We start from the raw sequence: 25,361 nt of genomic DNA, 5'->3' as shown, positions 1-25,361 counted from the left end.
GTCATGTCGTGTCATGATGTGATGTGGTGATGTGATGTGATGGCTGGAGGCTGTCTTGGGCACAGCGATCACAAAATGAATTTTCAGTTTTTGGAGAAATAAGGAGGGGGGTCAGCAAAACCAATAGCATGGGCTTTTGGAGGGCAGACTTTCATCCACTTGGGAGACTGGTTCAGAGAATCCCTTGGGAAGCAGCCCTGAAGGGCAGAGGAGCCCAGGAAGGCTGGACAGTGTTCAGGAAGGAAATACTAAAGGCACAGGAGCAGACCCTCCCTGTGTGCTGAAAGATGAGCTGGTGGGGATGAAGATGAGCCTGGCTGAATGGGGAGCTTTGACTGGAACTCAGGACAAAAAGGAGAGTTTATGACCTCTGGAAGATGGGATGGGGAACTCAGGAGGAATAAAGGATGTTGTGAGTTTATGCAGGGAGAAAACTACAAGGGTGAAAGCCCATGTAGAACCTAACCTGGCTGCTGTGATAAAAGACAATAAAAAATGTTCCTATAAATACATCAGCAAAAAAAGGAAGACTAAGGAGAGCCCTTATTGGAGGTGGGGGGGGGACACACAGTAACAAAGGATGAGGAAACAGCTGAGGTATTTAAAGCCTTCTTGTCTTAGTCTTTAATGGTAAGACCAGTTGTTATTTGAGTACCAAGCCCCCTGAATTGGGTTAATGGTGGGAATTGATGCTCTTAGAGGTCTTTTCCAGCTAAAACAATGCTATGTTTATATGGCTCTATGATTCTATCTTCAGCCCTCTTTCTATGAACCTAAGCATTCATATTTCTGAACCAGTGACTGGCTTGGATTGATTTCTGCCTTCCTCTAGAAGACAGAAAAATTACATACTCAGTTTTTCAGTGGGGAAAGTGGCACTTTTGGTTAGATACCATTTGTCTTCTGTACAGATTCTTTAGAAAACTAACAAATCGCAAATCAAACAGAACTCTCTGAAAGGGCAAAGATTTTAAATCCACTTTTGTTTTCATTAAGTAGTGAAAGAAAGTGAATTGGATGTTGAATGGAATAGCTGTTCATTTCTTACCTTTACTGGCACCCTGGGATCCACTCATGCCAAGATCCACCAGGAAGACCTGCTGGATGTTTTCCCAGCTCTCCGTACTGTCTGCCAAGGTGCAGCAAACTGAATACCTTTTGGTGAACAGAGGTCTCTCAGAGCCAGCTCAGCTGCCTGTCTGGGGCAAAAAATAATCCTGCCCATCAGAAAATGTTGGATGTGACAAATCAAAATGAAAAGTGCATGTTTAAGTTTCTCCCCCGTCCTCCCGACCCCTCTCCCCAAAAAAACAAACTGAAACAGGCATGTTGCTTGAGTTTCTTAGATAGCTTGTGGAGGTCTGTCATGATGATGGAAGTACAGACTTTGTAACCATTCTAAAACAGGTTTCAAATAATTGAATGGCTTTGAAGCTGACAACTAGGTACATAAACAAATCAGGAAAAAAAGACAAGTATGAGGGCTTTTTTGTGATAAATAATAATAAGTAGATTTGGATTCCAAATTGTGATTAATTTTCACCAAATTTTTTGGACATCTGTGGCTGCTCCACATTATTTCAAAATTAAGTGAATTTTTTAAGAATTCTAATTGAATTTTTGCTTTTTTAATAAGGCTTCCAAATATTTCTCAGCATGGTCAAAATTCCAGTTGATTTTAATTGTTTTTTGAATTCACTCATTTACTCAACGTCGTTAGTTGCATTGCAGCCTATCAGTATTGCCGACTATTGATCAATGACACACAGACTAACATGACACAGTATTCTGGATTGTCCTTCAGACAACATAATGAGAACCAAACATGTTGTTCTCTCTGTTGCTTCCCTACTATATTTTCTTCCAGCACTTGTGATTTATTATGACCCTTGAGTAAAGTAGTTCAATCTGTCAGTCTTCAAAAGGTACCAGTCATGATGGGCCATTATTTCTTAGATTGAATATTAGGGAAGACAGTGTGGTAGACAAAGGCACAGAACATCTCCTGGGACAGATTTCAGTCACTATAGTTTTATGTAGACATTGATGATTACCTGTCCTTCACCAAATAGACACTGTAATAATTTCAAATTGCATTTTTCATGTTTCAGCCATCATTAAAAACTGCAAGCTGCTTTCAAATTAAAAGGCCACCTCCAGCATTCACATTTGATTGGATGCTGTTGAAAAGTGTTCTTGAGCTGATATTTAGAAATCCACACACTTTTACTGGATTGAAAGATGACATGCTTGTATCTTTTGAGGCAATGGGTATTATTACTCATTTATCTTAATGTGGAACCCATTTGATCAGCAGAAGTCAGATTCAATTGCAAATTACAGACCCTTCAGGGACAGTGAGTGGATTCTGCACATGGATTCTGCTCTTGTACCATTACCTTTATGCCCCACTGATGATAATGTACTTCCTCAAAAAGTGCTTCACCTTGACTTGAACAGAGCACTCTGCTCACAGCACAGCTCCAGCACACAGTAACCTGCAGGGCATGGCAGGGGTCAGTGGCTGCTCCTGGTATCCTGGAGCATACCTGTTTCCCCAACCACTAAGTAACAATATCTGCTCTTGGGCAGTTGCACAGCAGAGGTGGTAGAGCTTCCAAAGCCTCCAACACAAAGCAGAATCCCTTTCCTTCTGTGGCTGATCCTTATGTGTAAAATAGTTCCATGGACTGAAGCAGAAGACACCCACCTGTGCTGTGCTCCTTCTTGGTTTTTCACAGGGCAAGCCTGGCTTACTGGAGGAAGAAGACTGCTCCATTTTAAAGAGAAGTACAGGCTTTTCTCCTAGCACCAGGTTTTTAGTGCTTTGGGGTCCAGTGATTATTTTGGAGACAATACAGCTGCTCACCTCTCTCAAAACTAAGCTGCATCATAGAAGTACAGTTTCTACCACATTTTAATTCTGTGATTTTTATTTAAATATTTATTAAACTTCAGATAGCTGCTTCAGCAGCTTTCTGGTGATATGTTCATGAGACATGTTTCAGAAAGCAAGTTTACAGCTACTCTCATGTGCAGTCTGAAGAGCCCAGACACCTCACAAATAAGTTATGCATGCACACACAACAGATCCAAAGGTGTCTGCTAATAGCATCTTCACTTCTATCCTGAATTTGTGGTTGTGAGCATCCTGAAAGAGAGACAGGTTGCTGTGTGAAACACTGTTGCTGGCAGATCAAACAGTTGCCGACAGATCATGGAGGTATGTGATTGCCTCCACTTTTACAGAGTTTCTTGCTTATAAATAGCAGGTTTGTACTCACCCCCACTCTTCAGGCTTTCCATTCATTGTTCAATCAGTGTAAATGATTAGAAAAGCCTGGGGTTAATGGTCTTTCTCTCCCTTTAGTCCTTCCTCCCCCATGCCTCTTTTACAAGCAGAACTAAAAATGTGATCTCTTCCAGTCCAGGTTTGTTCCCAGCCAAGTTGTCTTTGAAGGGCAGTTGAACTTTAGCTGTCCACTATCTCCTGATGAGCCTCAGTGGCCAGTGGAGCTGTGCTGACCTTCCTGTGTGTCTGACTTACATCTCTGTCCTTGTGACTTACAGGTTGGCCACTGCCCTTGAGCAATGAAATGTCCTCTTACCTTCCCTGCTCTCCCCTAGCAATTTCTGAGAAGCAATAAAAATGAAAACAAGAAAAGATAGCAAAGTGTAGGTTTTTCTGCAGAAGTAATTTGGTTCAACACTATCATTTCAGGAGTGGACCTTTGCTATTTGCAAAGCTTTGCTATCATAAATTACTGCTTTTCTAATTTCACACAGTGCTGCCATGGTCTGAAGTCACTGCTATAGAAGAAAATGTGTTTTACCCAGGAAGCACCAGCATACTTCTTAAACCACAATGGTCAGCTTAACTAAGATAAAAAGCAATCAGTGTCCTAACAAATGGTGTGGGGCATTTGCCATCTCCAGTGCAAATTGCCTGTTTGGTTTTCCCTGGAAAGATTCCTGACATTATCAGGAAGTTAGAATCTCCTGTCTCACTGAAGAATAGCTCTTACTTATGGAACTTCAAATCCAAACTTCATGCATAGCAGGAAGATTGTGGGTCATGGCTGAGATTTCAAAAATAGATTAATTACCATTTTTTCCCTTTTTGAGTCCCCTGGACTTGGATTTCTGTGTATTTAATCAGTTCCTGTGGATGTCAAGACAACACATGAGGATTTTAAATTTTTCTCATGTTGTTGTGTAATATATTTTTACTTAAGGTAAAGTGAATAAAGTTTATGTGATGCTGGGTTTTTCACTCCCTTATGTTTCTTATCTTTAATCTGCTGCAATGGAAATGCAGAGTGTTAGGCTCCATCAAGATAGAAGGATCAAGGATGCACTTCTTATTACAGCTCTAGAGGATTTAAGGCTCAAGGCAAATCATCCTGAAAACCCTTCAGGAGTGATAACTATTTTGTATTACTACTGCATTCATATTGGTGCAATATTCATGGAACACATGCATGAAAAACTGTATGTGAACAGAATAATTATACAAGCAACTTTAACTCAGGGGAAATCTATATGATGACTCTCTGATCCAAATCTGGACTTCTTCAGGTTTTCTTTTGTGGTATTTCATAGACTCACTCATAGAGGGAAAAAACTTCTTCAGTTTTTTCTGGTATTTCATATAGATTGGAAGGATTTCAACCCCCCTGCTCTAAGTAGACCCAACTAGACCAGCATGCTCAGGCCCTTGCCTAGTCATGCTGTAACATGAGGGGTGGCCATTCATGGTCTCTCCCAGTATTTGACCACATGGAAGAGGTCTTCCTGAGTATCAAATCAAGGTTCCCCTTGCTTCAATTTGTGTATATTGAATGCCATCCTCTTGCAGTGCTCCTCCAGGAAGAATTTGACTCCATCTTCTCTGTAGTGTGGAAGACATGGGACCCTCCAGGCTTGTTTCCCAAGGGCATGGTCTAAAGAGTTATTAGGAAAATTCTAGCCGACTTCATGAAACTCTAAAACAAACTTCTATTGCAAAATTTGGATCAGGCATTCCTGTTTGGCTGTAGGAAAGGTCTCAGATCACCTGCCATTCTTGCATGGGTGAGTTCACAGCACTTAGGTACTTTTCTTGCATTTAGAGGTCTTTGGATATGAGCCAGAGCTGTTTGAAAATCCCATTAGTCTAGAGACTAAGGACATTGTTTGAAATATTGCTGTGTTGATGTATTTGTGTTCATTTTGGCAAAAGTTGGCTTGTGTCCTGTCATTTTAAATGATAATGAGAAGGAGTTCAGACTTGAACAGACCTGTCTTGAGAATGAGTGTCTTGTCCATGCTCAGCAGTGCCTGTAACTGAGGCTGTCAGTGTATTCCTGGGCTCTGGGGCTGGATCAGTGCTGGGGCTGGATCAGTGAGGTCCCTGCTGTGGCTCCCCCCTGACCCGTGTGGGTCTGGCTGCTCTGCACTGGTGCCAGCCGCGCGCATCGCTCTCTGTTCACAGGAGCCACTGCTGGGCCCTTTGGGGGATTTTCATCTGTGCACTGACTTCAATCCAGATCTGATAACGGCACAAGCCACCTTTGAGCCACCGCTGAGGTCAAAAAAAGAGAAAAACAAAACAGACACGTTTTCATTAGCTTTTTTTAAAATCCTAAACAACATGCACATTATTTCCTGTTTAAAACTACAGAGTTTAGCAGCAAAACACATCTCATCCGCATGTGGTATGGGAGGTGTTGATATCCCCTGCCTACGGCTGTCACTTACACCCACTCCTGCGTCGCAATTTGCCTCCCATCAAATGAGCTCGCACAGAGATCAGCGTTGTTGCATATGCTGGGGTTTGCAGGATGTATTTCTGCATCCCTGCTGTTCATCTTGCAAAAACTCTTTCAGTCCCAGCTGTTATTTTCAGGAACTGACAAGATGGTTTCGTTAAATTAATCAGATTTATTCTGAACATGGATGTAACCCTTCATCAAAAGACAATGAAAAGGCAAGAAATACGTAGCAGAACATATCCCAGCCTGTGTCAAATCTGGCTTGTCAGCACAGAGAGATTTTAAGGAAGAGATAAAATAGCAAGAAGATTCTTGATTGCTTCTCCTGTGCTCAGTGTAAGAGGATAGTGTAGGTCTGGGATTTGGGAGGAGGTGTTGGAAAAGGGGGTTAAACAAACCACTTAGTGTAAATATAAACTTGCTAACTTCACAGTGGTCTCTGAAAAGACACATTTTGGATACTTGCTGCAGTGGAGTCTGCTGGCAGTTTATAATTTGTTTACTAAACAGGGAATGTAACTTAAATGTCCCTTTTGATGTAACAAAAATATACAACAGCTTCTCAGAGTAGACCAAGGCCTCTGATTTAATTATCTGTAAGCCTCACCGATTAAAAGTATATTTTCATTCATTCGTGACAGCCTAAAGTGGATAAATAATCAAAATTAAAAGAAAAACCTTTTAAAAAGGAGACCTGGCAGATGAAAGAGCAAAGGTCCAAACAGTTTGTAGAACGATTTATCTCCACTGTGATCCCCACTATCTTTATGGCAGCTAATTATATGTGAAAACTGTTAAAGGTTTGGAAGCTGTGACACCCATTGGAGGAGACAGGGGTCCCCATCACTTCAGGCACAACAAGCTGGCTCCTTTGAAACACTGCTGTGTACCAGGGGAGTTACTCCTTAAGCGTACATTGTGAGCAGTGGCCAGAGAAGCAGCAGGAGCAGAGCAGCCATGCAGGTAGTGTTGAGCTTGTGTCACCACTTGCAGTGAGTCCTTGATACCACAGATCTGGTCCCAAACAAAGCCTGGCACTGCAAAGACACCCAAAGGCAGCTGGAGCTCAGGCATGTGCTGGGTGCGCGGGGTCTGCTGTGTCCCAGCCCTGTGTGTGCCACCTGAGTCCTGCCCTGGAGCGTGGGTGTGTCAGGAAGGGCTGATGGCCAAGGCTAGCTACTGGAATTCAGCAGCTGTTCTTGCACACCTTTTGTCTGCCCCCACATTCCTGTCTGTTCCCACTGTGTGTGCCACAGGAGCGCTTGCCACCCCAGCAGAGACTGCAGTGTCCGTGTGGGAACAGAACTCTTAGCCTGATTCTGCAGGGGAAGTCTGTGTCTGAGCAAGTCCTGAACACAGGTCTCCTCTGGTGTCATCCCAAGCCCAGCCATCATGTTATCATACATTTAAAAAATTAGATTTCATCCCTGCAGCACATTAAATGTTTTCTGAATTTGGAAAGGTAAAGCAAAGAAGTGCATATGGGAAAAAAGTAACATTTCCACATAATGGGGTGGGTGAGTAAATGAGGAGCAAAGAGGTTTTGAATAGTGAAACCTATTCTTCACTGCACTTATTTTCTTAGAAAATGTTCTCCCTTTTCAAGTTTGTGCTTTAAGACTTTGATCTGGGGGCACAGTATGTCTAGGAAACAAATTAAAAAATCAGATTTGCTTCTGGTATAAAAATTTACAGCTGCATTGACTTTAAATGGAATTTCACGTGGGAATATAAGCAGTGACCCCAGTGACACATAGGGGGAACACTGGTACCTGTTGCTTGGAGGTACTTGAGTAGTGCCCAGGACACCAGCAAAATACTTGCTGATTCATTTTTGTTGTGGAGTAAGTAAGTACTTTTCTGTAGTTCATCTAGAGTTGATCTAACAATTTTGACTTTGAAAAAGAGCTTTGGTTTGAAAAGTTTTTTAGAGTGGATGGTGATTTTGTCTGCAACACGGATCGATGCACTTTGAATTGTACATGTGCAAGTGGGAACTGGAGCGAAGAAACTGTAGTGCAAGTGCCAGAATTCTGCAAAATTCTGGCTAAGGAGCTAGCTCTAATCATTATCTAAAACCATGCCTCTGAAATGTATCTCAAATGATATTTAAATTTACTCTTACATAGGCATTTAATGTTATCTTTATGGTATGTCAGATATTAAAACCTTTAAAACTTGAATAAATCCTTCACTTAGCTGCCCATAAGCAGCATGTTTTTTGCTTTTGCTTTGTAATTTGCTATTATACCAATGCTTGGTATGACACTTGTAGATCTGGATTAATTTCCCATGCTGATTTCTGATGAATGTGCCCTGTAAGCTAATGGTATCTTTTCAGCCTCTCTTCCTCCTTTGTAAAATTTTCTGTTACCATTTACAGGACAGCATGTTCTCTTTGACACCTTCCAGAAGTGCCAACTGCCTGTTGAACAGCATGGCATCAGCTGTTACAGCCTGATCCATACCCTACAAAATAAGGAACAGTGATGTAATTCAAGGTTTTTAAGGAAAGGCAGTATCTTTTATTAGATCAGCTGTTACACTTGGGAAAAAAACAGGCAGGCTTTCAGGCACACAAATCCTTCTTCAGGTCTGAAATAGCAGCAGTGTTGCTTACACCAGCATTCCTCATCAGTGAGGCAGCTATGGTCCCAGTAAGGTTTAAAAACTGTGTTTAAAAGTGTGTGCACTGCATGCTCACTGGGGAGGGCTTCAGAGCAGAACACAGGCAGACATCATTCACCTCCTCGCCTCTTCCCAGTACACACCTGCAAACCAGGGATACATCCTACAAGGAGAGGTAGTGTAAGGTCACTTGTTCTTGAGAAAAGTCTTCATTACCTTATGACCATACCTTATGACATCTCCACAGTCACCCTGCTCTTGGGAAGGGCTAAGGTAAAGCTGTGGGCTTCACAGTGCACGTCATGAACTTCAGGATTCATGCTGACAGTTCTGTCTCCTAATATTTACAGCTGTCCAGCAAAGAGTTGTGGGACCAGCTGGCAAAATCAGTTTTATTCTCTTTCTTGTAATTCCTTTACACGGAACAGTGTTTCCCAAAGTTTCTGAAGTCACTGTTGACTGATCAGCCACCTGATAGCAAAACATGTGATTGAAAATGCTACACAGGCAGGATGGTTCTGCAGAAAAGCTGTGAACAGCTTCCCTTAGTCTTTAGATTGCTTGTGGTAACAGATATTTCATATTTATCTTCCTTTTTCTTTTCTGGAAATCTTCAAAAGTATGTACTAAAGTCTTTCTAGTTAAAGAACACAGGTGAGGGGGTCCAAAATTAAATGTTAACATTAACACTAACATTTACTGAATGTTAACATTGCCTGTGACACTCATTTCTGTATTGCCATGCTAGGAATGGGGATGTGAACTGTAGTTAATAGCTGTGGTATTAAGAAGCTGAGGATGCTTTTTGCTCATGTGAATATTTTCATGGTACATGGACTGTGAGAACTCTGGATTTTGCACTCTTTCCTGAGTGTAGTAATAGGTGTGTTAATTCTGTGGCTTCTTTTTTTGGCCCTATACGAAAATGAACAATTGTGTTTCAAGAAATTGTCACCACAAGAAAACTGTAAATAAGCATTAATGCTTCTGTAGAAATTGAAAGGATGAACTGTTTATGACTTCAAGAGACATGAAAAACCAATAAACAAGTAATGCTGTAAACAGGAATATGATTATTGGAAAAACTGTGTTCAGAGGGAGAAATACATCTTAAAAATCTTAGTTTAAGATCTGGTTTTGGACACTGTGTTCTGATGTAAAGGTGTGTTACATTGCTCTTGAAAGCCCTTAAAAGTTTAGAAATTTGTGGGAGCCTGTCTTTTTATAAAATACAAGTGTTTCAAATGTGGTTCTGAATTATCATACCTGAGTGTGTCTTTCCCAGCCTGGCCAAACTTCTATCCCTTTTGTATGTTTCTCCACCCAACAATGTGCCCAGTGACACATGCCCATGGCAAGTAGCTGGCATCAACCACAGAACAGCACAGAGAGCTGCTTCTTTATCCCAGAAGAGGTTTTAGTGGAGGAGTCATAAAGACAAGCAGATTCTCTGGTGAATTTCAGAATTTGTTTCATTCCTTTTAGTATCCAGCCAAGATGTTTGTGTTTGAAAGCATGGCCGTGAGTATTACTGTGGACCAGTGTTTCTTTTTCTTTATGTGCACCAAAAGGAAAACGATTAGTTCGTCCATGAAAGAGCTTCATTCTTACTTGAAATAAAACTCCTTTCATATTCCCAACTATTTTAGGACACTTCTATGCTGCCAGAGTAGAAGAAGTAAAAACCAGGATCCATACTTGGTCTCCATAACAATAATTGTCTTGCCATGTGAACATCATACATCTAACCTGCAAAATGTAACTCCACATCTGGATTCTGCAGTCAGTAAAAGGCTGTGATGCTCTGGTCTTTGGGCATCTTTGACAGAAAGGTTTGAAATGTGAAGGCAGACCCATCACCAAGTCAATGCTTGAGAGGAACCCCACATTTAGGTTGGATCTCTTTATAAAGGCATTTATAAAACTGGAAGACTAGAAGGAAGGAGAAGCAAAAAAAAAGTGAACTGCTGAGGAAAAAAGCATCTACTCCCAAACCACTCATTTTTTCTATCCGTCACTCTTCTTTAATAGTGATGATGTTGCAGCTTTTTTAAACAGAAACAGCAGCAGCAGTGTCCAGGACTCAGGTTAATGTGCCAGCTACACATGAATGGTGCACATTATAAATATACATTTAAGGTCTTTTCATGCATACCACAGCTAACTAACAGCCAGCTCCACCTCAGTGTTCTTCCAGTACTGCATTTATGGAGTAGCCTGTAGTAAAGGAGGGCTGGAAATAGCAGTGCTAATGGTAGAAGCAGATGACTTTGCATGTTATTCCATTTCTGCTGCATCTGATTATAAATTCAGGTGGAAGATGTCAAAAAGCCAGGGAAGTAAATCTCTCTTGTGTTCATTTTCTCACCCAGAACTTGATGTGTTTGTCTCATCTGGCTTTGCATGCTGGTAGCTTTGTCTCTTGTTGTTTCACTGGGAATTTGCTCTTTTCCAGGTGCCAGGAGACAACGAGAAGCACTGGAAGCCAGTGTTAGTGGTTTTGACAGAGAAGGACCTCTTAATATATGAGAGCATGCCACGGATAAAGGAAGCCTGGTTCAGCCCTGTGCATACCTACCCCCTGCTTGCCACCAGGTACCTCTGCTTTTCAATCATGATAGCTTTCAGGAGCAGTGGGAACAGCTGAGTCAGCCAGGAGCAGGTGTAGCTGATACACAGCTGTAGTCACACTTGAACTGTTGTGGTTGGAGAAGCAGGTTCTTCTTCAGTGGGCTGATGTGCTGAGCCTAACTCCTCTCTTCTCCTCCATTTCAAGTTGTGGCTGAAGCTGACAACCAGAAACTCACTGGGATTTTGGATGTGGCAACTTAACTTGGATACAAAGACAGGAGTGATGAAAAAGCTGAGAGCTCAATCTCCTGAGATTCCTCAGTGTGCAGACCTGTGAGCTAGGCAGAAACACTCTGACTTCCAGCTGCTCCTCCAGGCTGAAAAAAATGAACTTGTTACCCTGAGTTGAATGTTCTGGTGTGGCAGTTCTGCACCACCAGTACGGGCCTTTTGGGGGGTTCTACATCTGATGGAGACACTTTCAGCACAGCTTCTGTTCCTGCTCTAGCAAATTAATTCCTGGCTTTTTTTAGCTTAAAATGGTAAGCTTGGAAGACACATTCTTGAATATAGATTAGCAATAAGCATTTGCATTATTTTGAAGGTATCCATTAACACTAATTCAAAGAGAGCTTTCCCATGGTTGCCTTTATGTAGTGGAAACTGTCTGTGCTTCTTGATGTGAATCTTAATCATGTTTCTCTGCCAGTATGGTCAAAGGGCTTGAGAAAGAGCTGTTGTTCCTTGTTTCAGCCTTGCTACAGGCCTCTTTATACAATTTTCAATGAGTTCTCATTCAGAAGGGCTGGTTGCCCTGGCCAGAAGCAGTAGGGCTCTTACTGCCCTCTCGTTAGTTAATTTTTGTTCTCTGTGTCTCCCCAAATGAACTGACGCTTCGCTGCTAAGTCATTATGTTAAGAAAATAAAAATTGAACCCACTGGTTTACACTGATTGTGTGTTCCATCAGTGGGAAGCCACCTTCTGACTCCCCCTTTGTTACCCTAACATGGGTGAGAGACACCAGCTTTGCAGCTTGCAGCCTGCTGAATGCAGTGTGGTGCTGGATGCAATTGACAATTCTAGGTGACAAGTCCCAGTGAAAGGTGGGTAAAGTATTGCAGCCTGTGTCCAGCTGTGTTAGAGTTTGAGAAGCAATAGCACCCCAGCAGAAGGTGATGCATTTCCTCCCTTTTTTTTCAGGGTTTCATTTTTGCATGAGCTCAAATCCTCCCTAAAGTGAGTGGGTGTCTTGTAGTGCACCCTGCACCTTCCTGGCCACATGTTGTCATGTGTAAAGACAACTCCTTGCTGAGTGTCACCTGCTCCCATCACCATTGAGACCAATTTACTGCACCAAATAATGAAATCCACATCTTGGGCACTATTACTTAATTATTTTTTCTTAAGAGGCCAGATTGGATAGCAGACAGCCTTGCCTTGGGTGGGGATGGCCATCTCCTTGTCTGATGGGGTATTTTCCTGAAAAACACTGGCCTTCATGCTAGAGGGGAATGAGAAGTTGCACAGCACATGGGTTAGGCTGCTGAAGGATTTCAGACTGGGAAGAAAGAAAGCCAGGATGGTCTGTAAGAAAGCCAGGATGCAGTTCAGAAAGGACAGGTGCAAAGTTCAGTGCTGGGGAATAATCAATCACCTCTGCTGTTTTGGGGTGGATTATGAGCAACAAAGTAGTTGCTCTGCCAGGAAGCACCCAAGCACTGTGATAAAGTTGCTTCAATCTAAGGTGTTGTGGTTTTGAGAGGGGAAAATGAAGACAATAATCTTGGGTTATAGCAGAAGTATTGCATTTTGGGCAGATGTCGTAATGATATCTAACTACGGAGAAGGAGTAAAGCCTCGGGTGATACTGCATGTTCATGAGAGGCATTGCACTTCCAAAAAGATGCCAGTTAACTGTGGAAGGTCTAGAAGAAAGCAATGCAAATATATAACATAGAAACACTATCAGAACGGGAATACTTAAGAAACCTTAGTAGTTTAATCTAGAGAAGTCCATAGAAAACATGTCAATAGTTTTCAGATATGAAGATAAGACACAAGGAGAACAGGGGAGTATCTTTTCCAGATCCCTCCTGAGCACAACAGGGCATAGTTGACTGCACTTGTGGCAGGGAATTGGTGAGGTGCTGGTTTAGATTCTCTGGGAAAGGTGTGCAATCCTCATCACGGGGACATTGAAGGATGGGTGACACACAGCACAGTTAGCCCTGCTCTGTGAAGGGAGATGTGCTGGGTGACCTCCTGACAACCATTCCAGCCCTATTTCTGTGATTTCTTACTACCATCACTGAATGTAACACCCAGATAAAAAGACAGCAGCTATACAGAATTTGGAGGTCAGGATGGAGTCACAATGTGATAAATACACATATACCATGGATTCCATAATGGACAGAGTCCCTAAATCATTACACCTCCTGTTTTGGATGATTTTGATTAAAACTCTGCAGGGTTCTGCTTTTATGATCTGCCACACTAAGTACAGTTATAACAAAAAAACAGAGCAGGTTTTCTCTTGGTATTGACTGCTGTGTTCATTCTTGGTCAGTGATTCCCCTCCTCATGATGAGTTTTTTAATCCCCTCTGTGCATTGATCAATGCAATTTAGAACTTTTCACCTGGAAAGTTTGCAGAGCACATGTTGTAATAGTTGCTCCCATCTTTCAGATTTTTATAAGTCCTTGGGAAAACATTTTTGCTTAGCTAATGCATATTTAAAAAGCTGCTGAAACTGGAAAACTTCAGTGCCACATACTGTACAGAGTCATGCTTAATCTACCCAAGACATAATGAGCAGAGAAAATTGGAAAATGGTAGAAGGATTACAATCTTCTCACAGTCCTTTAACAGCAAAATTTCTACATGCCCTTCTTGTTTGCTGATAAGTTTGGCTGCAACCTGCTGATGCCATTGAGACCTAAAAATATTTTCCAGTCAGTCTTCTCTAGCTTTTCATGGAATATAAATAATAGCTCAAATAAAACTGAGATCAGATTTAAGTTGTTCCTTTAAATCTCTGCACGGGGAGGCACAGCAGCTGGCGCACAGCCCTGACTCCAAGGACCTTTTTGTCATAATCTCTGTTTCAGTGTTTTCTTATGCCTGAATAACAGTGCCTCCCTCTAGCATGGGAAAGGGGCTTAAGTAATTACATCTTATATGTTTGCAATCAAATTCCATTATCTATCGTAGCCAGATATGAAAGGAAAGGGGAAAAAAAAAAAGCAGCCCATGTTGGGCTCTGATTAAAGATCAGGTAAGAAGCTTTTGTGTGCAATTGAGGTCTGTAACCAGAAAGTATTAAAGCAGTTTGATAGCTAATGGCATAGAAAAAATGGGAAAGGAGTTTGGGCACTGATTAGTCATTGCGGAGGTGGGCAGTGGGACAGGCAGAGAGCACTGGGTGCCCTGAGAGCCCCGAGAAGGTGTACGGGGTGCTATGCAAGTTCTCTGCCTCTCTTCCCAAGGCAGTGAGGCGGGCTGTGGGTGCCTCCGTGCAGATGGATTGAGAATGTGCGCAGGTTTCCAAGGAGTGCAGCCATTCCAGGGCAGGTTTCAATTGCTAAGTCAGGGAGCCACAGCAAAGGTCAGATGGCAGTGGTGTTCCAACCGCAGTGTTGATGCACTTGTACGTGGTCTCTTCTGAGCTAAATCTCAAGTGGGCAGCTGAAGGCTTCCTTTGAACCAGTGCTGGTTTCACTGTCCTTTCTGCAGAGACCATTAGATCTGGCCGCTGCAGTAAATTGTTGAAACTCTTCTCATAGCATCAGGATGAGATGCAGCTCCCAGAGCTTCTCACCCTGCACCAGCACTCCATGTTGGAACACATCCATCTTGCTATCACACGTTTGCAAAGCATAACGTTAAAGAGGTCCCCGCAATAAGAGGCAAGGGAGAAATGAGAGACGATCGGAAGTGTCTCGCGGCTCCCGGGAGCGCGCCCGGGGCTCCTTTCCAGGCGCTGCGCTCCGCGAGGCCCGGCCGTGCCCGGCCTTCTCCTGCCCTCTCGCGGCGCCGCCTCTGCCGGCAGGAGCCTTCGGCGCTCGGCGCTCCCTTCCCGGGCTCGGGTGTTCGCAGGTTCCCCCAGAAACCTCCACAGAGCACAGGAACCTTCAAGGGCTTGGGTGAATATTACCAGAGCCGGCCCTGGGGTGCTTCTTCGGCTCTGGGGTGCAGCACACACCACACACACACACACACAGAGCCTCCCCTGCGGTCATGGTGATGGGAGGCAGGAGAGAGGACAAGCCTTCTGTGAGGTTTCTAAGGCTATTTTTTGCCTTTTAAGGTATCTCTGTGGTCTTTAGGATAAAATACCTTCTATGTAAATGAAATGGCCCACATTAATGCAACTTTATTAGAGCATCCTTTGACCTGTACCCAAATACAGCTGGTACATAAATACTATCAGATGTCCTCCTGCATGTCTGCCTAGTTCAAGTTAAAGTGCATGACTTTCCAAAGCATGATCTGGAGTTGCTTGATGGAAAAGCATTTTTAAATAGTGAGACTGGATTTTTAATAATGAGATAATAAGAAAAGGCAGGCAAGAATCAGTGTTCATGCTGGATGCGTTCACATACTTTATTTTGTAAAGTACATCTTCATTCTATCCATATGCTGAAAAACCTACAATACAGTACTATGGATACAGCATGAAGGTGTGGGGGAGTGGGTGGTGGTGCTGTGTGTTCTGGGAGGAAATCAAACATTGGAACCATCTGTTTGTTATGTATTCAGTAACATAAGCAATAGAAAATGATTTTTAGTACAGCTGATGAGCACTGCATAAAGGAGATGATCCAGGAAAAAGGCAGAATAGTTTTATTCCTAGTGACAAACTTGATGTGATTTTCCAGGCTGTTTTTTCACAGCCCAGTAGCCAAAGGCAGCATGAGAGCAGTGGCCATGCCTGTGCCTGGGTGGCCACCCAGGGACAGGCAGCAGCAGATGGCACTGGAGATTTCAGTTCCCTAATTCCTGACTTAATTATCAAGACGTAGCTTCTCCTCAGAGTTTGCACCCTCTCACACCAAATGAAAGGGTATTAAAGTTTTTGGGTTGTTTGTTTGACACTCAGTCCCTAATTGCAAAACCTGCCTGTAGTAGAGCTAGGAGGCCCTTAGTATCAAAGGTGAGGCATTAACTCAGCTTTTCCAGAGGGGAAAAAGCCCTTCTTGTCCTACCCAGACACAGGGCAGGGCATCTCTGACCAGGATGTTCTGTGTCTCGCTTCCCAGGAGCTCTTGGGATCATAAAATCAAGGGGGATGCTCAAAAGAAAGTTTCCATGAACTTGAGCATGAACAAATCTTGCAAACCTTCTAGTGGGGTATGAAAGAGGGGTGCATCTGTTTGCCTCAATGTGCATCCCAAATGTCAGCATGGACTGTCAGGGAATTGGGGAAAATTTCAGATGCCCTGTGGCTGCTGTTTCAGTAATTGAAAAGCTAAAGTTGTGCTTTTTCTTTCCTTTCTGCTTTTTTCTTTTCTACTAAAACATTCCTGTTTGGTGGCATACCCGTACAGTGTCAGCTAACAGGTAACTGTTCTTGCTGATGCCAAACAATAATTTGAGGGTAAATTAGCATTCAGTAGATTAGTTTAATCTCATGTTTTTTCCTTTAGTACAAGTGTTCTACTACCATGCCACATACTTTATAGACTACTATGAAGTATATTGTTTGCCTGTAGAAAGAAAAACAGAAGGCACAAGGCAGAAATAAGCTTTTCAGACAAATTTCATTTTGTGATTGCCTCTGAGGGTTGGTCTCTGAATCTCAAAGAGTGATGAGCTCCCCTGGATCACTCTTTTCAGATGTATCAGTGTTGTGTCCCTGAATGAATTCTGTGTTGACTGTCCATACTTTTCGAGGGAGAAAAACAGCATAAAAGGGCAGATTTAAGGAAGAATTAATTTTTGTGAGGTATTGATTTTCTCACTCAAAAATACTCCCTGCTATTTTTGGTTGCCCAGGTGAACAGACCTTTCCTGGCCACAGGAGATCAGCTGTTGATGCTGGGCAAAAAAAAAAAATGTTAATTGCAGACAAATGTGAGAGAATTTCAGATTACAAGTAGCTGCAACATTTTGCATTTTACAGGTTCCTTATGGGAAAAGTAAGTACAAGACAGTACTTTGGCATGTACATATTTTACAGAGCTTCATACTTTATTCAACAGCATTTATCATTGAATTTGACAGCAGATGTTTAAGCTTTAGAGCAAATGCTGCTTCACCGTGGAAGTTGGATTCAGCTGCCTCATCTGAGCCAGCACTTGTATCTGTCAACCAGATTCCATCACCACAGATCAGTCAGGAATTTCTCTCAGTTCCTCATCCAAAGGGATGTGTTGTACAATTCATTAAGTAATTTTGGGATATCCGTGTCATTACCTGTGTGTCCAGCTGCTTCTGTGCTCACTGCCTTGGACCTTCACTCTTCTGAGAGAGAATGTAGAGGAGATGCGAGTTCTCATGCTCCCAACCACGTGTATTAGGAATGTGCAGAGCTGTGCTCAGGTGGGGATTTTGGTGCAGTGCACTGTTGTTAGAATTTCCTGATGTGTTTTCAAATCCAATTGCAGGTTGGTTCATTCTGGCCCAGGAAAAGGCTCACCGAAGTCAGGGGTGGATTTGTCTTTTGCAACCCGTACCGGTACAAGACAAGGGATTGAAACTCATCTGTTCAGGACTGAGACCAGTCGAGACCTCTCACTGTGGACGAGGAGTGTAGTGCAGGGCTGCCACAATTCTGCAGAGCTCATCACAGAAATCACCACATGTGAGTAACACCTGCAGCATTTCCACACCTCCACACCCTTCCCGTGACACTCGTGGCGGTTCAAGTTCCTTCTGCTAGAGGTGATTTACTTAAAAAATGTGCATGTTTAGGATTCTACTTGTTTAAAATACTGTCAGGTTCTGAGCCAGTCCCAGCTGCTGTGGTACCTGTGTCCAGTGACACACTCACTGTCATGCTGACTTTTGGGTTTGTTTTCAGCACGTTGTTTCAGAAACAAGTCTGTAGTCAGTCATGTAGGCCTGCGTGTCACAGAGGAATGATTGTCAGAGGTTTGTCCAGAAAGCCACAGAAAAGAGCATTTTTCTGAGATTCAGGAAACTCCTGTGAGCCTAGCAGGAGTTTCTCCTGCAGAGGGAGGAGACAGAAGAGGACTGGCACATTCACAAGAATGAATTGGTCATTTATTGACCCAGCCCTACGCAATAGAGGAGAGTAAAAAACCACAGTAATTTCCTTCCCTGAACATCAGGGTGTCACTTCTCAGCACTTCTGTACATGCAAAATCAATTGGAATATAAGTACTTGGCTGCAGATGCTCTGGAGTGATGCCCTGTTTGGCCAGGTAGCTGCAAGCCTGGCTTGGCTCTGGGGTTTGAGGCTGGGCCTTTCTCCTGAGTGCCCCCAGGCTTTGCAGTCCTTCCCCTGCTAGTCCTACAATTGGCAGGGCTGTTAATGTTGAATTTTACCTCCACTCATTTGCTAAAAATGTGGGAGCAGGAGCCAAAGCACAAATCCAGCCATGCCAAAGGGCAGTTCTTTTTTCTCAAAGCTCAGGCAGAGACACCTGGCTGCTTGTCAGCTGCTGGGCCCCAGCTGCCCCAGGGAGCTCGATGCTCTGTGAGGGTCTCTGATGTGCAAACCAGCCAGAGAGCTCAGGGGGAAGCAGCTCCAGAACGGGTCCGTCTCCTCAGCACCGTGACATAGATGCCATTCTTTCCAAAAGAAGGGCATCAAACCCGTTCTTTTATCACAGTGCTTTTATCCCACTGCCAAGGATCCTTCTGGTAGAATTGCTCCAAGAAGGTGATGGAATAGTGAATTTGGGATGTGAACTCCAAAACTCTTCATTCTTTAATTTGGATCATGGCCTCTGTTTCAGAGCTGAGGGGAAGATGCAGACTTTCTGCTGCAGTAGCTATTATAATGGGCCCTTTTTCAATTACCATGACACTAATGAGGACTCAGGAGTGTCTTCATCTTTGTCAAAATACTTTAGGGAAACCCTTTACAGGTCCTAATTTTCTCATGCATTGTGTGCTGTGTTTATTGATTCTGGCTGTGTCTGTCAGATGCAAGAAGAGTAATTGTGGCTTTGTCAAGGTTTGGAAGGAGGAAACACCAGTCTGAGCCTTCTTAAACTTAAGTGTACTGGTTTTTGTCAGTATGTAGATGTATGATGGAACATGAAGAACTGCTTTTAAGAATGTGAGAGACTAAATTTTGTTTTTTTTTCTCCAGCTTGCACATACAAAAGCCAGGAGTGCCGCTTGACCATCCATTATGAACATGGATTCTCTCTTACAACTGAACCACAAGATGGTGCCTTCTCCAAGACAATTGCACAATATCCCTACGAAAAACTGAAAATGTCCTCAGATGATGGGATCAGGATGCTTTATTTAGACTTTGGAGAAAAAGATGGAGAAATTGTAAGTACTGTGTTTGGCAAAGGGATGCATGTTACCATCTCTTTAGTCCTACAGGCTGTGGGGGTGGAGAAGAACTAATGGAGGTTGGACTAGATGAGCACTGTAGGCCTCTTCCAACTGAAATACTTTATTCTATTCTAACAGTTGGCCAGTGCCAGGTTCCAGTACCAGTATATAGACACTGTTTTCTAGCACAGCACGATGATCAGGCTTTAGAAGGAGATAAACTAAGAAGACAGTTAAAACTGTAAAACCATACAGAGATTAAAGTTTTGTCATATTTTAGAACAAACCGTACCTCTAAATAGACAGATGTTAAAATGTTTTTATGTATCCATTTCACTTTTTTAAATTATTGAGGGTGAAAGAATTTAGGAATGAGACCTTATTAATTCCAGTGTACACATAGGGACTTCATGTTATGACAACAAGCTGTGTTTTAGGTGGTTTTGAGCATGTAGTTGCTGAAAAAAAAAAGCTACAGATGTTGTGCAAACTGTCTGCATAGGCCTCTAAGCTGTCACAATGCCTAAAAATAAAGCTCATATTCCAATGAGCACTTTAAATCCATTAATTATGAATGCAAACATAGTTTTCCCTCACAGATTTTTTCAGCAGTTCCTAAACATGGTGGGTACTTAATTCTAAACATCATCTTTGTTAACATATACTCTGCAAGCTGCTTATTGTCACGCTTTGAAGGGAATTTCTTACTAGCTGTCAATAAAGTTGATTCATGACTGCTGGAAAGGTGTTACAAATGAGTGTTTGAGGTTGCTTAAAAAATCAGCAGCAAAGCTATCAGCAAAAACCAGATTTAATATTTAGCAACAGCATGACAGAGTTTGTTGGCAAGATTCACTTTACTGCCTACCAGGACAATTAAGGCACACCAAGGAAACAGAGCAGCAACAAAACCAGGCAATCAAAATTCAGGCAATCAAAACACAAATGAATTGAGAACCATCTGTGGGGCTTGTGTGTGTGTTAAGGTGTGTGTATCAAAAGGATAGTGAAGGAAAGGATAAAAAGGAACATAATCTAAAAATTTAAGAGCACTCAAACTTTACAGTACTTTAGCTTAACTTATACCTTAAACTTAACAATTTAAATTTATACCTAATTTATACCTATACAACTTAATTTATACCTAACTTAACTTATAACTTAACAGTTTAACAGAGGAATAACAGTATTTAACCCAACTTATGACTTCAAAGTTGAACTTAGCAACTCAATAGAAGAACAACATTCAGCAGCCTTTAACTTAGCTTACAGCTTATGACTTAACCTTACTTACAGGCCTCACTTACTGAGATATGTAAGGTTCTTAAACATCTAAGAAAACAGCATGTCTCCCAGATTTGCTAAAGCATATACACAGGTGCATGCACACAGACAGAAAGAGTCAGTGCAAGCAAGTACCTGTGAAAAATTCCCCTCAGAGGTCAGGGAAACACTCACTTTGGATGCTTTTGCATCTCTCAAAAGGGAAAGGGTCAGGCCCCAAGGAGTGAGGGTACCAGCCCAGGATTTGTTTGGTGTTCCTCCAAGTACAGCAAACCTGAGAGTTCGCTGGCTCTGAGAGGCCCCACTCAGAGGGAGGTGCTTGTCACAGCCTGCTGCAGTTCAGGAGAGCTCCAAGGGTCTCATTTTGGACAGCTGTTTATAGGGTCCCTAAAGAGTCAGCTTTAGTCCTAACAGTGTTTCATCCTGGCCACAGTTTGGGTCAGCACTTTCTTTGAAAGTGTGAGAACAGGAATGTTGTGCTGTCCAGGCAAGGAGTTTCCAAGGTTGTTCATAAGGAAAACAGGAACTCCCTAGACAGCAGTAGTTCCTGGGAGCAGACAGTGTTTCTGATAAGCTCAAGAAGGGATGAGCCCAGGTGCTCCTTTTCAAGGCCAAAGCCTAATGAACATTTCTCAGACTGCAGTGCAGTCTGGAAAAAGGAGGAAGCAGGGTGGAATGCACCACCACAAAAGGCAAATGTGGTTTGTTTTGATGTGACCCTGTTGTTGGTCCTCTACACACTGACAAGCCTGTCATGCTTAGCAAGTGCATGGTGAGATAATCTGAGCCATGACTATGGAAAACAAAGTCTGAGTTCAGTCTCACTGCTGGCTGGGACAACAGAGAAGCAGCTGTGTGGCACTGGCTGAAGGTACTTCAGCTGCACCAACAGCAGATGCACTGGGCATCAGACAGGGCAGTCCCACCACCATCCCAAGCAGAAATGGGGTTGAGCCTCTTGAAAAAGTGCTTGCAGAATCTGACTCAGTTTTCTGCTCCTCACCCAGGTGATATAAGGCCAGAGGCACCAGGATCTCACCTGCTTCCAAGATGCTTATTAGTTTTAGTAACCTAAATATTTGCAGCTGAATGCAAAGGAAAAACAATATGGTGTAGAGAAGAGTTGTTATTAGTAGAAGCCTGTTTAAAATACGAGACAGCAGTTTCAGTAGTCAGTAAATGATTTCTTGTTTGAGCTATAATTCTCAGCTTGATTTTTTTTCTGTACTTTCAGCAACTGGACCTTCATTCCTGTCCGAAACCAATTGTTTTCATCATTCATTCCTTCCTGTCAGCAAAGATCACGAGACTGGGCTTGGTGGCATAAGTGGGATCCATCTGTTTCTTCAAAGAGAGACGAGGTCACCGCACTAATCTGAAGTACAGTCAACAGCAGCAACCTGTCCTAGCTGTCAAGCAGACACCAGCCTGGCACTCAGGACTGGGCATTGGTCATTTCTGCAGTCCTCCGAGGCCTAGGTTTCATTTTGACCAGCTAAAGAGATGGCATGACAAGGAAGACGGGGGATTTCATTGTAAATAATGGGATTTTAAAAGCCCATACGAGACCATAAAAGCGTGTAGTACCATACATGTAAATGTTTCAGAATCATAAATTGTGCCTATTTCAATGTACTTGTCTATATAAAGCAAAGGGCTATGCAGACGAGCACTTGTTGTGATGCAAGCCAAGGTTGGCTGGGGAGAAATCCTCTAAAGATTGTCCCGTCACCTGAAAGTAAAAGGTTCTTTCAGTTATAATCTGTGTACCTCTTACAGATTTTTCTTTTGGAACACTGCCAGAAGCCGTTGCATGAACACCCAGCAGAGCCTGCAAATACCCACCTTTGAGTTGGACACGCTGAAGCAATCCAGCTGTGGGCAGGTAACAGCTGGAGGGTCCCCCCAGGGGCAGTTTCACATTAAGCAGTAACCACATGTCACCCACATTCCTAGTGATGGAGCCAAAGCAGGACCAGCCATAGGGATGGAACTGAAAGCCAGCTGTCAGGGGGGCACAGGCAGGAGGGCCCTTTGTTAATGAACACAGGATGCATTTTTATAGTGACTTCCCACAGTATCTTAATGAGTTTCAGCTATCTGGGAGCCTCAGCTCAGGTAAAAGCTACCTGAATCCATTCTGAGGCATGATGATGCTTCTGCCAGTTTATCTCCATGGCAGTTTTCCAGTAGAAAGCCATACTAAGATTCTGTCCTCCTACCCCTACTGAGTCACCCCCTTTGCTCAGACAAGGCTGGTTGTGTGGTCTTCACAGAAGAACAAATATGGGGAAGGAGGAAGACTTGATTTTATGAGTTTGTGAAAAATTTATTGAAGCAGCTCCACAACAGTGAGAAACATACACCAGGCCAGGAACATGAGCTGCACTCCTTGACATGGAACTGCTCCTATGGGCATGACTTGGCAAGACCAGGTTTCTTGCTGGGGAAATACAAGATGTTCATCTCCATGCCCAGTCGCCTTACTGGTGACTGCTATGCACCACAGCTTACTGTTGTGACTCAAAAAGTGATTCACTGAGTTTCAGCCTTGTTCACAGCTACTTGAGCAGCAAAAAGCAGGCAGGAACACTGACTTTCAGCACCAGAGATGACACACGCAGCTCACACCTGGAAATAAGAAGCTGGCATCACATGATCTGCTGGCAATAGGAAGAAGCAAAACAGAGATGCCACTTATGTTGTTCTTCCTTTCTAAAAAGAACAGCTTCACACAGGTGTGGGGTTTTGTCTATTTTTAGAGTTTTGCCCTAAATTCATACTTTGAAGGACAGGAAGTAATATATTCAGTGTTTGTGGATGCTCAGTTTTCATATTACAACATTTCTTTTATTCCTGAGAAAGCATATAGATTTCAACTTAGCATCACTTGGCTAGCAAAAGGGAAAATTAAAAACACATTTTGGTTCCATATTGTTTTTAAGCTAAGTTTGAGTTAAGCATAAGTCATGCTGTCTATTCAAAGCGGAAAAACATGGTGATTTCCATAGATATCTTAATCATCAAAACAAATTAGAATATTGGGATGATGGGCTGAATTCTTAAATACAGAAAATAATCACTGAAGAACAGCTCAATGCCCCATTGGAAGAGCAGCCCCACTCCCAGGACCTCTCACACGCCAGGGAGAGATCCACCCAGCTCTGCACTTTCATTTTATTGTCATGGTACTTGCACTTAAAAATTAATTCCTCATGTAAATTAACAAGGGGTAACATGTTTCCTAACTTACCAGTAATTTCCAGATGGACATTTCTCATTTAGTGACCACTGCCATTCACACAACTTTCTGTGGCAGTTCCTTGGGACTCCTTGGGCTTGGAAGCTTCTAGGAGAGATCTGGGAAGCTGAGAGCAGTCGGTACGCAGCGGGACAGGACTCTGAGGAGGAGCTCATGTCACCTTACCAAGGAAGCTCTTCTGTCAAGTCTTTAAAAACCAGTTCAGGACATTTTTATTGCTGTTCCAAAGTACAACTTAAAATTTTGGAGATAGGCTCTATAAAAGTGCTGGGGGGGTAGGTTAAATACATATATAAACTATACTGCACTATTCCCTTTTTCCTTTTAACACTTACAAATCACTGGAATGTTATACCTAACATGTATGTGCATTGTAAATATTACAAATTCCTATATTAGTGCCAACAATTAAATTACACAAAATGTAATCTAAGGTGCTCAGTACTATATGAAGTCTAAGTGAATAACTAAGCAGTTTGCAAAGAAAATTCATATTATATATATTTATAGAAAAAATTAATGATGATTACAGATGCTATTTCTTCATTTTCAGATTTTGGACTGATTCATATTTGGATGGGATAGACAAATGAAATATGAACCTACCCCACATTTATAAGAGTATAGTGAATATTTATATTTTAGAGGAAAAGAATATATTTAATAAAGTCATTTATTGGATTTTTGTGACGTGAGCTTACTTTATATCCAGACAAACTATCTGGAAGGCTGTCCTTTGGTTTTGGGCTGGGAGAAATACATTTAAACTTCAGTGCTTCTGTTAAGAATTCTGTTACTGGAGGGAACTGTTAATTGCATTGGTGGAATGACTTTAAAACTTAAAATTAAAAAAAGAAACCCTGAAATCCCACAGGAATGTTTCAGGGCAGGTCATTCAGACATCTCTGCTGAAGTTGCAATGCTTCTTCTGTCATTTATACTGGACTAGGTGGTAACAGAAGACTTATAAAAAATTAAGAAAAAGCAGAAATTTCTGCTCAAGCTTCTGCATTCAAGGACTGAGGCCAACACGTGCCTTTTTTCTCTTATGAATGGTTATGGGAAAACAATTTTTTTTCTCCTTTGATTTAATTCTTAACTTAGTGGCCCAAACAGAAAAGATAACTGTGGGAATTTAAGCCTTTTCTTTCAGTCTTACCCAAGTTATGACAGAACAGCCTTTGGAAAGCCTGAAAAGGGATATCCCAGAGTTTCACTCTTTTCATAAAATAATTACTATAAATGGAATGGTCTTATCAGAAAGTTTGTATAGCAGCTTCACCATGAGAAAGATTGGGATACATATTGAAGCAAAAATGCTATTGGAAAAATGTGATGTAAAGTGTTTGTTAAAAAAAAAATAAAGCTGATCTGATTGTG

The 25,361-nt window shown here is 42.3% G+C and overlaps 1 protein-coding gene across 2 annotated transcripts in view; it reads left to right on the top strand.

Moving 5' to 3' along the window:
* SNTB1 (syntrophin beta 1) overlaps window positions 1-25,361 on the top strand; it is a 112,397-nt gene extending 87,036 nt beyond the window's left edge. The window contains exons 4-8 of one of the 2 annotated variants that reach the window (XR_005955415.1): window positions 10,837-10,976; window positions 17,563-17,759; window positions 19,239-19,429; window positions 21,954-22,604; window positions 24,039-25,361. Coding sequence is in view for 1 of the 2 variants with exons in the window: in XM_041470819.1 (XP_041326753.1) it covers window positions 10,837-10,976; window positions 17,563-17,759; window positions 19,239-19,429; window positions 21,954-22,046 (621 nt within the window). In the remaining variant the exon portion in view is untranslated. Of the gene's footprint in view, window positions 1-10,836; window positions 10,977-17,562; window positions 17,760-19,238; window positions 19,430-21,953 lie in introns of both variants that reach the window. The other variant, XM_041470819.1, reaches the window with a different exon arrangement.

Source organism: Pyrgilauda ruficollis, unplaced genomic scaffold, assembly GCF_017590135.1.
Source record: "Pyrgilauda ruficollis isolate IOZ18807 unplaced genomic scaffold, ASM1759013v1 scaffold25, whole genome shotgun sequence".
In the NCBI taxonomy this organism is placed as follows: domain Eukaryota; kingdom Metazoa; phylum Chordata; class Aves; order Passeriformes; family Passeridae; genus Pyrgilauda; species Pyrgilauda ruficollis.
Note: the sequence above shows the minus strand (reverse complement) of the source record. Positions and strands in the feature narration are given on the sequence as shown.